This window comes from Geotrypetes seraphini, chromosome 13 (genome assembly GCF_902459505.1).
Source record: "Geotrypetes seraphini chromosome 13, aGeoSer1.1, whole genome shotgun sequence".
In the NCBI taxonomy this organism is placed as follows: Eukaryota; Metazoa; Chordata; class Amphibia; order Gymnophiona; family Dermophiidae; genus Geotrypetes; species Geotrypetes seraphini.
The window spans coordinates 76,050,237-76,062,727 of record NC_047096.1 but is presented as its reverse complement, the minus strand read 5'-3'; the positions used below and the strand labels follow the sequence as shown (position 1 = coordinate 76,062,727).

Below are 12,491 nucleotides of genomic sequence, written 5' to 3'. Positions count from 1 at the left end.
AAGAAAGGGGTGTAATGCATTTTAACACAGGGCTTTCCTATACACTAAGCGCATTTTTAATTTGGCCCAAATATAAGGCTTTTTTATTTTTGCAAGTCCTATGCTGATTTTTCCATTAGCACACAAGACCTGTAAAAATATTAACAGAGCATTTATACCTCCTATTTAGTGCTTTTACAAAGCTGCAGTAGCAAATGTGATAAAAGTCTATTCAATTCCTATATACTGCATTGCATTTGCTGCATCGGTACTCACTACTGTGGTTTTGTAAAAGGATCCCTAAGTCTGCATTATCCAGATAGTGCACAAACACACTACCTGGAGAACTCTTCCACGCCCATTTCCCACCTGTGAAACACCTCTTCTTGAAAACCTTTTAAAAATAGTGCATTGTTAGGGCACATTGACAACAAATTACTGCAAAACCTTTTTCCTATTATTGGCATTTTACCCAGTTTAGTAAAAGGGTCCCAGAGTCAACTCATCCTGTACATGAATACACACATATTCTTACACACAATAATTTAATTGTGTTTCCAACACATACACTTGAGAAATTATATACTAAATGATCAATAGTCAAAGGGATTTAATTGGCTTGGCAAGGATTTAATTTGGTAGATAAAATCCCACTGATGGCTAAATTTAGTCGGCAAAATTCCGGCAGACCTGGGAGTGGGATTAGTTGCCTGCCTAATTTGTCTAGTCAAATCTAGGTGTCCCGAGGGCAGTCCTAAATCTGGTCTGCTATCCCTTCCTAGTTCTGACTTACTGGGCTATAGGGAACTACAGGCCGGTAAATCTGACTTCTGTGGTAAATAAATTCATGGAAACACTTTTAAAAGAGAGGATAAAATAGGAAAATAAGAACATAAGAATTGCCGCTGCTGGGTCAGACCAGTGGTCCATCGTGCTCAGCAGTCCACTCACACGGCGGTCCCTAGGTCAAAGACCAGGAAAGTTAGAGTAGGGAAGGAATATACAGGTAGAGTTATACTACCTTCCCCAGGACAGAATGAGCAGTCTGACTGATGAGTTAGATGTAATAGGCATCTCAGAGACTTGGTAGAGGGAGGACAATCAGTGGGACTCTGTGTTACCAGGTACAATTTATATTGTAAGGATAGAGTAGATCAAATTGGAGTTAGGGGTTATGCTAAATATTAAAGAGGGAGTTGAATCAAACAAAATAAACATTCTGAAGGACATAGATAGCAGTGTGGAATCCATCAGGATAGAAATTCCATGTGTGAAGGGAAGGAATATACAGGTAGGGTTATACTACCCTCCCCAGGACAGAATGAGCAGTCAGATGAAGAAATATTTTCAGAGATTAGGAAAAGCTGACAAATTGGGCAACAGTATAATAATGAGTGATTTCAACTACCTCATAACCCACTAATACATACCCCTTTTATAACTTCCAAGCCACCCATTTACTATACAGAAATTAATATAGGGGAGAAAAAGACCTCAGTTCAGCTTCGTAGGTCATACCCCCCTCCCATATTACAAAGTTCTGTTCTGAACCCTGTATTATTCAATTTGGCTTGAAGATTACTTTTCAATATCTGTTCAAAGCATTAACCAGTACATATAATCAGTGAGTCCGAAAACATGTCCAGAACAGCATCTTTTGGGGTTCTGTTATTCAGCAGATACCAAATCCAATTCATAACAGTCTCTACTTTTATACTTCAAACTTGAAAACTCCTGAATAGAATTTTTAAGCTTCTTTCATTCAGTAGACAAAAGTTCAATTTAACAAACAATTTAACTTTTATAATTCAAGCTTGAAGCTTCTTACATTCAACAGGCATAGCATCCAAACTACAACACCACAGAATACTGAGCTGTAATCCAGGTTGTGTTCTTCCTTAAAGTTCCAGCTCAGGATCCTTCACAATCCCTATTACCTACTATAAAAATGTCAGTGACGAACTTCCCTTGTATAAAATTTTTTTGATGAATTAGTAAAATGTCAGTGACGAACTTCCCTTGTATAAATTTTTTTTGATGAATTAGAAAAAATACAAGAAAAGTATTTCTCTAATTCATCAAAATTTTTTTATACATAATAAAATCCAACAGGGACCCCTTGTTTCACATCTCGGTTGCATTAGGGACACACTCTTATTTCTTCCACGCTGCACTGCTTCCCACATTTTCATGATATTAATGGCTTTGAACAGACATTGAAAAGTGATCTGCAAGAACTTTGTAATATGGAGGATTTTTTATGACCTATGAAGCTGAACTGAGGTCTATTTCTCCCCTATATTAATTTTTGTATAGTGATTGAGTGGCTTGGAAGTTCTAAAAGAGTATGTATTAGTGAGTTATGATTTCAATTACCCCAACATGTTATACCAGGGAGTGCTAGGAAGGTAAAATTCCTAGACGTCATAAATGACTGCTTCTTGGAACAACTGATCCAGGAACCGCCAAAAAGGGGAGCTATCTTAGATTTAGCTGTCGCTAAACAAATCTAATGCAGCAGAACTTAATTTTCGAAAAGGTGTCTACAATAAAATGAGGAAAATGGTTAAAAAGAATCTAAAAGGATTGATGGCAAAACCGCTGCATACATTGACTGTAAACCAGGTGTGGACATTATTTTAAAATACCATTGTGGAAGACCAGACCAGATGTATTCTATGTATTTACAAAGGTGAAAAGAAGAGGCAATGAGAGCTGGCATGGCTAAAAGGTGAAGTGAAAGAGGCTATTAGAGCCAAAAAAATCCTTTAAAGCAGGGGTTCTTAATCTGGGGTCCATGGATAGGTTTCAGGGAGTCCATGAGGGTCAGATAAAAATTAACATCACCATACAGCCCAGTACTGTTGATTTTTCTTGCAGATAACAAGAGAGTAGATGTAGTAGTATTAATGATAGTAGAAATCGTAGTAGTAGTAGATCTGTTTTAATTTTTACAAGAAGATTGTATTTCATAATTATGAGTGGCCATTACTTTTTGCATAAAAAGGAGTGGGGTTTTTTTGTGGTTTTTTTAGATTGTTTGAGATTGTATGAGACAATCAAATCTCGATATGCAAAATACATTATATTCATTGCATTCAAAGTTGTGTTTATGTGAATATTTCTGGGGAAGGGGGTCCATAGCTTTCATCACATTTTTAAAGGGGTCCATGACTCATAAAAGGTTAAGAATCACTGCTTTAAAGAATGGAAAAATAAAGATTCAAGTGAAGAAAATAAGAAGAGCCATAACCACTGGCAAGTTAGATGCAAAGCACTGATAACGCTAAAAAAAGAATTTGAATTTATCGCAGCTCATTTTCAGTAGCTTCCCCTCACTTTGTAACCCTGCCTCCCATATACTTCAGTCTGTTCTATCCTGCACAAGGTTGGACTCTTCATTTCTTTCTTCCCTCTCCATCAGGTCCAGTGCATCTGTCCCAGAAAATCTCCTGATCCAGTGTTGTGAGTAGCTATGAGTCCCAGTTTAGTCACATTTGATTCTGCAAATTCTTTATATGATGAACACATTTTGGTTAATATAGTGTAATGTAATTTATTTCTTATATACCGCTACATCCGTTAAGTTCTAAGCGGTTTACAGAAAATATACATTAAAAATAAAGATATGAAAATAATAAAGGTACTTAAAAAAATTCCCTTTCTGTCCCGAAGGCTCACAATCTAACTAAAGTACCTGTGGATTAATAAATTAATTAAAATAAAGATAGAAGAGGGAATAGAAATAAACATTTTAACAAGACAGCATTGAATTAAATTTTTTTGGTAGATATAAGAGAGAGGATCAAAGAGTAAATGCATAAGGGGAAACCGTTAAACAATAGAATTCTGGCGAAATTTAAAATGACAGAAATGTTACAAAACGAAGAAAAAAGGCATAACAATAAGTAAGATTGAAGGTAATTTATAAATAAGTAGGGAAAGAAAATAAAATAATACATTGTCTTTTAAAAAAGAGCTTCTTCATGGAAGAGATCTGGATGACAGCCTCTCGATATTGAAAGTCATCATGTTCTGTTTCCGATGTAACTGGGTCCGACACAAGACTCCCGTCCCGCTGTTTCCGTGCACATCCGCCAAGAGCTCTGGAAAGAAGCCAAGTCAATGGATGAAGTGGTTCTGGGGTACATGAAATCAGACTTCGGGTTAGGCAAGTGGGGATCAGATCTTCATCGCCGAAGTCAGGAGCGCAGGAAGCGGTGAAAGGTCCTGTGCCGACCAGGGTGTGCTGCATCCGGACGCCGGGGGCAAGGCGGAGCTTCCCAGGGTCATCTCTAGCAACAGGCAGTTCAATGTAGGAAACGCCTCCACAGCTCCTGCCCTCACATCCTGGTCGACCACCCCCAGCGATCCCCTGGTCGGTCCCCGCCGTGGCTCGCCGACACTCAATGGTGACAGATGATAACTGCCGCAACATCACACTGGCCTCCACACCGGAGAGCACGTCCGCCACACACTACAGCATCTCTCCGGTCCGCATAATCCCGGCTCTTCTCTCCACTCTGGTTTTAGTCCCCGCACATCACTGACCAGGCGATCTAAGTCTCCGATTTTGTTGCGGAGAGTGACCTTTCAAAAACCCCCGTCACCACCAACCTCCGAGCTCTACAACCGTTGGGCCCATGTCAAACTGTCCAGATAAGATAGTCGGCTCCGTCTCCAAAGCAACAAGACCAACAAAAATTAGACAATGTTACATGAGTGTGAATGTAGATAATAAAATCATATTATATAAAATCATAAAACATAAACAAATAAACAAAGAAGGAAAGAAAGAAAAAACTGTGAGAGGCACCAGAATTGCAAACCTAACTCGGCGCCATCTTGTTAGAATAGTGCTAGTGCTATATGACATGCAGCTTTTCCTAATTTTAAGCCTGCATTTATTTTTTTTCTTCTTGGACAGAAAACATTGGACATGGTAATTTCACATATTTCTCTGCTGTCTGCTGGATTTTTGGCCGTTACTTATATGACAGGCTGCAGTATCCCATTGGACTGGTGGAATCATGTTGGGGTGGTACCCCTATTGAGGCCTGGTCTTCCAGCCGTGCTCTGGAAATGTGTGGCTTATCAAACACGTATAACAGGTAAAAAACTGAGAAGATGACAAAGTACAAAATCATTTTCCTTTGTAGTTACTGTGAAATCGGTTTCTATCAGGTTTTATGTCATTGCTGCAATCATGGGTAGAAAACATTTAGGGGCCCTTTTACTAAATGGCAGTAAAAAGTGGCCTTAGCATGCTCTTAAAGGGCCATTTCCATGTGTTACTGCCATTTTTACCGCAGAGGCAAAATGGCCGATTTTCTTATTTCTCTTATTAATAGCCACATGCTAACTTTTCCATTAGCACTAGCGCCTTTCCACCATTCATTATGTAGGCAGTCTTTTCTGTGGCAATATGCTCTTATGGAGGGCTGACCCCCTAGTGGTAGTACCATGAGACTAATGCCAATATTTAGCCCTGCCATTTTGAACCCAGAGGCAGACAGAACACTTAAGACTGCTTCTGGGTAAGTCCCAGTATTTACAAGGTGTTGGGAGGGGGCTAAGGGGTGGGGGAAGGATCAAGGCTGTGCATTCCAGCTGATATTCAGCTGGGATCCGCATAAGTGCCTTCAGCCAGTACATGCTCAGATGGGCCTAGATATCAATACGGATGCCTAGAGATGGCTTGACTTAAATATCTGGGTTCAAGTAAAGCTGACAGCATTTAAATGCTTTAAAAAATACTGACCAAGAGCAGTTGAATATTGAGCAGATATATTTTAATCAGGGTCCCTCTTTACCTGTTAGGAGTAGCAAAGAAACAAAGATCTTAAGTGATAGTGCAAATTGTTGCATGTTCACATTTAGCATGGAGTTCACAAAGACTTTTCTTTTATTCTGGGAAAAACCTGGGGTTTTCCATCTTACTGCATATTATACTGTGGTATTCAGCCTATGCCTGTTAGGTCGGTCCCCAGAGCAGTGCACAGATCAGGAGTAGATGCACTACAAACAGCTCAATTTAAACCTCAAACTGAACTTTTTAGGGACTTTTCTTCTTTGGCCTCTAGAGGGAGCGGGAGAGCAGATTTGCCTGTTCCCCAACACCCACACAGCTCTAGTTTAGTTCCCAGCAGTCACTTGCAGGCTGGAAGCAGAACAAGCTGGAAAGCCTTTTCACCTGAGAGTTTGGGACATGGCTGCAGGCTATTACATCAGAGAGCAGAACAGCTAGAGAGGGGGAAGGAAAAGCAGGAGCAACAGAGAAGGCAGGGAGTCTCAGAGTTGAGAGCTCCGGATGGCAGTGAACAGCCTGAATGGATGGAGCTGATAGAGGCTGGTCCGGAGCCACCAAACTTAATGCCTCAGGATTTTCAGACCATGGAGCTGGAGCCATATGCTGAACCACTGAATGGAGCCCTGCCAATGGAAGTTTGCTGGACTGAAGGCAAGTAAATTAAACTGCCTAAATGTTTAACCTGGACACTGTTTGGCTAAGCTTACTAAAATGCCTATTGTTGAAGAAGGTGTGGTGCTTGGAGGCACCTCTAAGAACTTGAACTGTTTTGGGGTTTTATGTTGGGATTTTTCTTCCCCCTAGGTGGGGGAAAGGCTGTTACCAGTCCCAAGAAGTGGGGACTGCTCTGCATCTTCTGTGGTGGGTTTGAGGGCATATTATTTGCAAATTGTGACCACACAGAGCACCCTCCCTGGCCAGCAAGTCAGATGCTGGGGCCAAGTGCCATAGCACTAGCGCAGGCTGAGGTAGTGATATCAGGCCTAAAGACTGGTTTTGAATTATTTGAATGTTTGAACCAGCGGCAGCTTTGAAAAGCCTGAATTATGAGTTTTTGGAACTTTATTGGCTGGCACTAATTCAGAGACTGTTTAGAATTACAGTTTGTTTGCTTTGGACTATACTTTATATTTTTTAACATCCTGATAAGATTGATTTTCTTTCCTCCAATGTGGAACTGTTGAACTTTAGGCAAGCAGGCTGGTTTGAATATTTTGTTTTGTGAATAAACCCAGACCTTGCTTGATGCAATATACTTACCTGGTGTTGTGGTGTTCTCCTTTGGACCCATTGCCCTGAGGCTGCCGGTGACAATATACATGATGCAATTATACTACTTGAACTATGCATTTGGTTGTTTCTGTGATGACCAGAAGTCCAAATGTCAAATCAACAACAAAAAAATCATCCCCAATATTAGAAAGAATCACTTATCCCAGCTTATAAATACATATCGATTTCAAGTCTTTTTTTTTTTATCATCTCTGGAAAAAAAAAAGTGATATAATTGCAGGTAAACAACGAAAGTTTTCCTTGATTTATTCATGAAACAAAAGATATCCACAAAAATGTGTATTCTAACTGAGAAATAAATTAGGACACCCTAATAGCTAGTGTTACCCCCTTTGGCTGAAATAACTGCAGTGAGACACTTCTTGTAGCCATCTACCAGTCTCTGACATCGGTCTGAGAAAAGTTTGGCCCACTCCTCAATGCAGAATTATTTGCTTGAGGGGTTTCTTGCATGTGCAGCCCATTTCAAATCACCCCACAGCATCTCAATGGGATTAAGATCAGGGCTTTGACTCAGCCACTCCAGGTCTCCATTTCTTAATTTTCAGCCAATCCTTGGCGGATTTACTGGTATGTTTTGGGTCATTGTCGTGTTGCAGGGTCCAGTTCTGCTTCAGCTTTAATTTTCCTACAGATGGTCTTATATGTTCCTTAAGCACCCTCTGATACATGGTAGAATTCATGGTGGATTCTATGATGGTGAGCTGGCCAGGTCCTGCTGCAGCAAAGCATCCCCAAACCATGATACTTCTACCTCAATGCTTCACAGTTGATATGAGGTTCTTTTCCTGGAATACTGTATTTGGTGCACGCCAAACATGTCCTCTTTTCTGGTGTCTAAATAATTCAATTTTATACTCATCTGTCAATAGAACACTATTTCAGAAGTCTTGGTGTTTGTCTATGTTCTCTCTGGCAAACTTCATTCTATCCTTGATGTTTCTCTTAGAGAGCAAAGGTTTCCTCCTTACACACCTCCCATGCAAGTTAAATTTGTGCAGTCTCTTTCTGAATGTAGTGGCATCAATAGTAGCAAGAGCCTGCTGTAGGTCTTGTGATGACATTTTAGGGTTTTTAGAGACTTCTTTCAGCATCTTGCGTTCTGATCTGGGGGTCAGCTTGCTTGGACAGCCAGACCTGGGCATGTTGGCAGTTGTTTGGAAAGTCCTCCACTTGTACACTATTTTCCGGACCGTGGAATGGCTAATGTCAAATTATTTTGAGATCTTTTTAAATCCCTTACCAAACTTATAAGCTACTACAATCTTCTTTCTGAAGGCCTCAGACAGCTCTTTTGATCTCACCATGGTGTTCACTCTCACCACAGCAGTCATGAGCACATCAATCTAAATGTCTGAGGTTAAGTAGGGCAAACCTCCTTCAAAATGCTGAGTAACTATGTTCTAATCATGTGCACCTGATGAAATACACCTGTGTGTGATTTGATCCACTTTAAGTTATTTTTATGGATATCTTTTGTTCATGAGTAAATCAAGGAAATTTTTTTTGTTGTTTACCTGCAATTACATCACTTTCTTTTCCAGAGATAAATAAAAAAAAGATTTGGCATCAATATATGAACACTTCTTAAGAATGAGCTGAATATTTCATGGGGAGGGGTATCCTAATTTTTTCACTTGACTGTATCTGTTCCTTGTGCCTGGCTGTCCTAATTTTATCTGCCACACTAAACATATACCAGTCTGAATATCAACCAGTAAGCAGTTAGCTTATGGATGGCTACTATGACCCAAATATTCAGTGCTGGTGCCAAGATTCCTGAGGGTTTTCTACCTAACATAGAGGATAGACATAGTCTCCTTCCTTCTGGCACTGCCATTGTACACCTAGCAACAAAGTATAGGGAAGGGGCAAATTGCAGCCCTCCTGCCATGAGGATGAAAAACCCTTAGGAATCAGGTAAGATTTCAGAAGAGTGTGGATAATTGCAAAATCTTCCTGGAGAGGGCATGCTGTGGAATGTTACCATTCTAGGGATGGAGGAGAGGACTCTGACTCATAGGGTGGATTGTTTATCAGGATTCTTCAGGAGGGAGGGAGAGGATAGCAGCATGAGGATGTGATAAACAGGAGCACGCTACAGGGGTTCAAAGAAGCTTTGGATAGGTACTTGGAAGACAAAGGGATTGAGGGGTACGGATAAGAGTAGAGGTAGATTATAGGGATGGGATTAGAGGTAAGTTACAAAATTAATCAGGGACTACTGTTCAGGCACTAGGCCTGATGGGCCGCCGCGGGAGCGGACCGCTGAGCAAGATGGACCTCTGGTCTGACTCAGCGAGGGCAACTTCTTATGTTCTTATGAACAACTGGTCTTTTAAGTTTCAGGGTTCAAGGAAGAGGACTGTGGCATGAGCAGTGGCATAGCGAGGGTGAGAGGTGCCTGGGGCGGTAGCACCCTACCCCCCTTGTCTCAACCCCCGCTCCTTCCCCGATTTCCCCTGCCACGCACATGCGCTTTTCCATTCCCCCGTACCCCTAGTCATTCACAGCCGCGAGCAACAAGAACTTCAGTGTGCTCCTTGCGACACCGCTGGCTTTCCCTCTTACATCACTTCCTGTGTGTGGAACTCAGAAGTGACATCAGTGGGAGAGACGACACAGTTACGGGGAACACGTTGACGTTGCTCATGGCAGTGAACAATTAGAGCTATGGGGGAAGGGAGGAGGGCATATGCATGATGAGGGGTGGAGTGGGATGAGGAGGAGGGGTGTTGACGGCCCCACCATCGCGCCACTGGGCATGAACAGAGAGGGCTGGATAGGCTAAGTTTAATTTTCTGCCAGGGTTAAGTAACCTGACTCCAGGTGGCCAAATTTCAACTGCCTTGGCTTTGGAAAAATTTCAGCCAAATATAGGTGCTTTGATTTTTGAATCAAATTTTCCTAAATATACTGTATAGGCAGCCAATATTTTGTCGAATATATGAGGTACTCTACCTTGGCTAAAATTAGCCTGACTGTACTTCAAAAGAAGATAGTTTAGCAACTTACTTGTTACTCGTGATAGACAAAATAGAAAGCCCAAGAGAAAGATGTATAAATAGCATATCCACAATTCTAGTTCCTGCTTTCCAAAATACTGGAAAAAAAAAAAAAAAAAGAGTTGCCATAACATCATTAGTTGTGCTTTTTCCTTTTTTAAAGCTATCTGTTTGATATTCTGACCTATGGACCTACGGATTACTCTGTTCTTTGGAATGCAATGATTCATCCACTTCTGAAAATGACTATTAAAGGAGCTATTTGGTACCAAGGTAAGAGGCAATTTGTGGTCAATCAGATAGGACAAACTCTTCTTTTGTTCGGCAGAGTGAGTCTTGCCTGTGGTGATTCTGTATGAGAAGTACACAGCTAACTGCAGTTGACCAAAAAAAAGGCAAGAGACTCCCAGTCTGAACAGGTCAGAATGCAGGGAGATCCAGCTATACTCTCTGATCAAATATTGAAAGTTCCAACCAGCATATCCAGGCCATGAGATGCTGTTAAACAGAAGTATCTTTTTTAATTGGGCAACTCACTTAATCCTCCATTGCCCCAGGATTAAAGGATAAGCCTCGGGCCTGAAAACATCAGGGGGGTCTCCCGGTGTGGTGCTATGACCATAGCTGGCATTAGTGGAGGGCAAATAGGGCAGCTACCCTGGGCCCCACAACTCCAGGGGGCCCCGCAGTCCGGGCATCTCTTCCCCTTGTTAGACCATCTCCCTCCCTTCCCCTCACCTTCATGGCACTTTTCCAAAACCAAAGTTCTCTCTCTCTCAAGGGGCGCTGAAACGGCAGCCATTCTCACTAGTTGGACGCGGCTGCCTGGAAGCTTCTCTGATGCTATCCGGCAGAAACTGGACATTGTGTCAGAGGAGAAGCTTCGGGACAACCACATGCAACTAGTAAGAATGACTTCTGCGTCAAGGTCCCCCTGAGAGAGAGAACTTTGGCTTTGGAAAGCATCCGCGAAGGTGAGGTGAAGGGAGGGAGATGGCCTGACAAGGGGAAGAGGTTGAGTGGTGCTTTAGGTTTATTGTGTGGAGAAAGAGGAGGACAGATGCTGGATGGAAGTAGTGAGGAGAGAAAAAAAGGGCACATGCTGAATTGGGGAAAGAGGATAGAGTTAGATACTGGAAGGGGTGAGGGAAAGAGGTGGCAAGCTGTAAGTAGACACAATGGAAAGAGGGAAATTGAGGACTGAATAGTAAGAAAATTTAGACAGAGGCAGAAAATAAACCCCCATGGGGTTGATTGAACAGCCTTGTTTCTGTTGTAATTCAGACGCCAGCAGGAGCAGAACAAGATAAGTTTTATTCTGCTCTTTCTGCAATAATCTAATCAAGAACATTTGCACTTTATTTAATTATTTATGCAAAAAGCAATTATTTATACAAAAAGTGTTAGTTATTTATTATAAAATCACTAAAAATATTAAAAAATTGATTTCAAAGTTATTCAAGTTAAAAATAGAGAATTATTAGGAGGTTTTTTTGGGTCAATGATAGACACCGGAACCCCTCACATTTGCGAACAATTATTATCCCTTGTGGATGGTTCGCGGGATTACTGAGACCCTTTTTCCTCCAATTTAATTACCTTACTTTGGCTTCTACTATAGATTTTTGGATTTAATTATATTATGCTATCTCTTGGTTCTCATTCGGATTTTGTTATAGAGTTTTGGGTTCAAACCCATGCTGTTCCTTGTGACCCTGGACAATTCACTAAATCCTCCCATTGCCCCAGGTACATTAGATAGATTGTGAGCCCATCAGGACAGACAGGGAAAAATGCTTGGGTACCTGAATACATTCATGTAAACTGTTCTGAGCTCCCCTGAATAGGGTGAAAAGTTTCTGTCTCTGATAACCAGAGCTGGTATTGTGATGTCATAATGCCTCATTCCACCAATAAGAGCCAACTTCATCAGTGATGTCACAATGGCTTGATTGTTCTATACTTGGCTCACTTTTACTACATTTTGATTTCTAGAGTGGCGCAGTGGTTAAAGCTACAGCCTCAGTGCCCTGAGGTTGTGGGTTCAAAACCACGCTGCTTCTTGTGACCCTGGGCAAGTCACTTAATCCCCCATTACCCCAGGTACATTAGATAGATTGGGAGTCCACCAGGACAGACAGGGAAAATTGCTTGAGTACCTGAATGTAAACCACTTAGGTTATAAGTGGTATATAAATACCTAAATAAATAAATTATTGTTGGAGATTAACCCTCTTATTTACAGGCTTGGGAAGTGGATTTGGGACGGGTGTTCACAGTGGAGGAACGGGAGAGGATCACGTATCAGATTCATCATATAGCGGTGGCACCCACCTTGGTGGAAAATGCTATTAAATTGCTGGTGAGGTGGTATATGACTCCGGTTGTTTTGTGCAAATTGGCTA

At 41.3% G+C, this 12,491-nt stretch overlaps 1 protein-coding gene across 1 annotated transcript in view; it reads left to right on the top strand.

Moving 5' to 3' along the window:
- The window catches only part of SIAE (sialic acid acetylesterase), a 52,904-nt gene that overhangs the window by 16,755 nt on the left and 23,658 nt on the right, over positions 1–12,491 (top strand). Inside the window, exons 5-6 of the mRNA XM_033917869.1 lie at positions 4,907–5,090; positions 10,250–10,359. Of these exons, the coding sequence (XP_033773760.1) occupies positions 4,907–5,090; positions 10,250–10,359 (294 nt within the window). The remainder of the gene's footprint in view (positions 1–4,906; positions 5,091–10,249; positions 10,360–12,491) is intronic.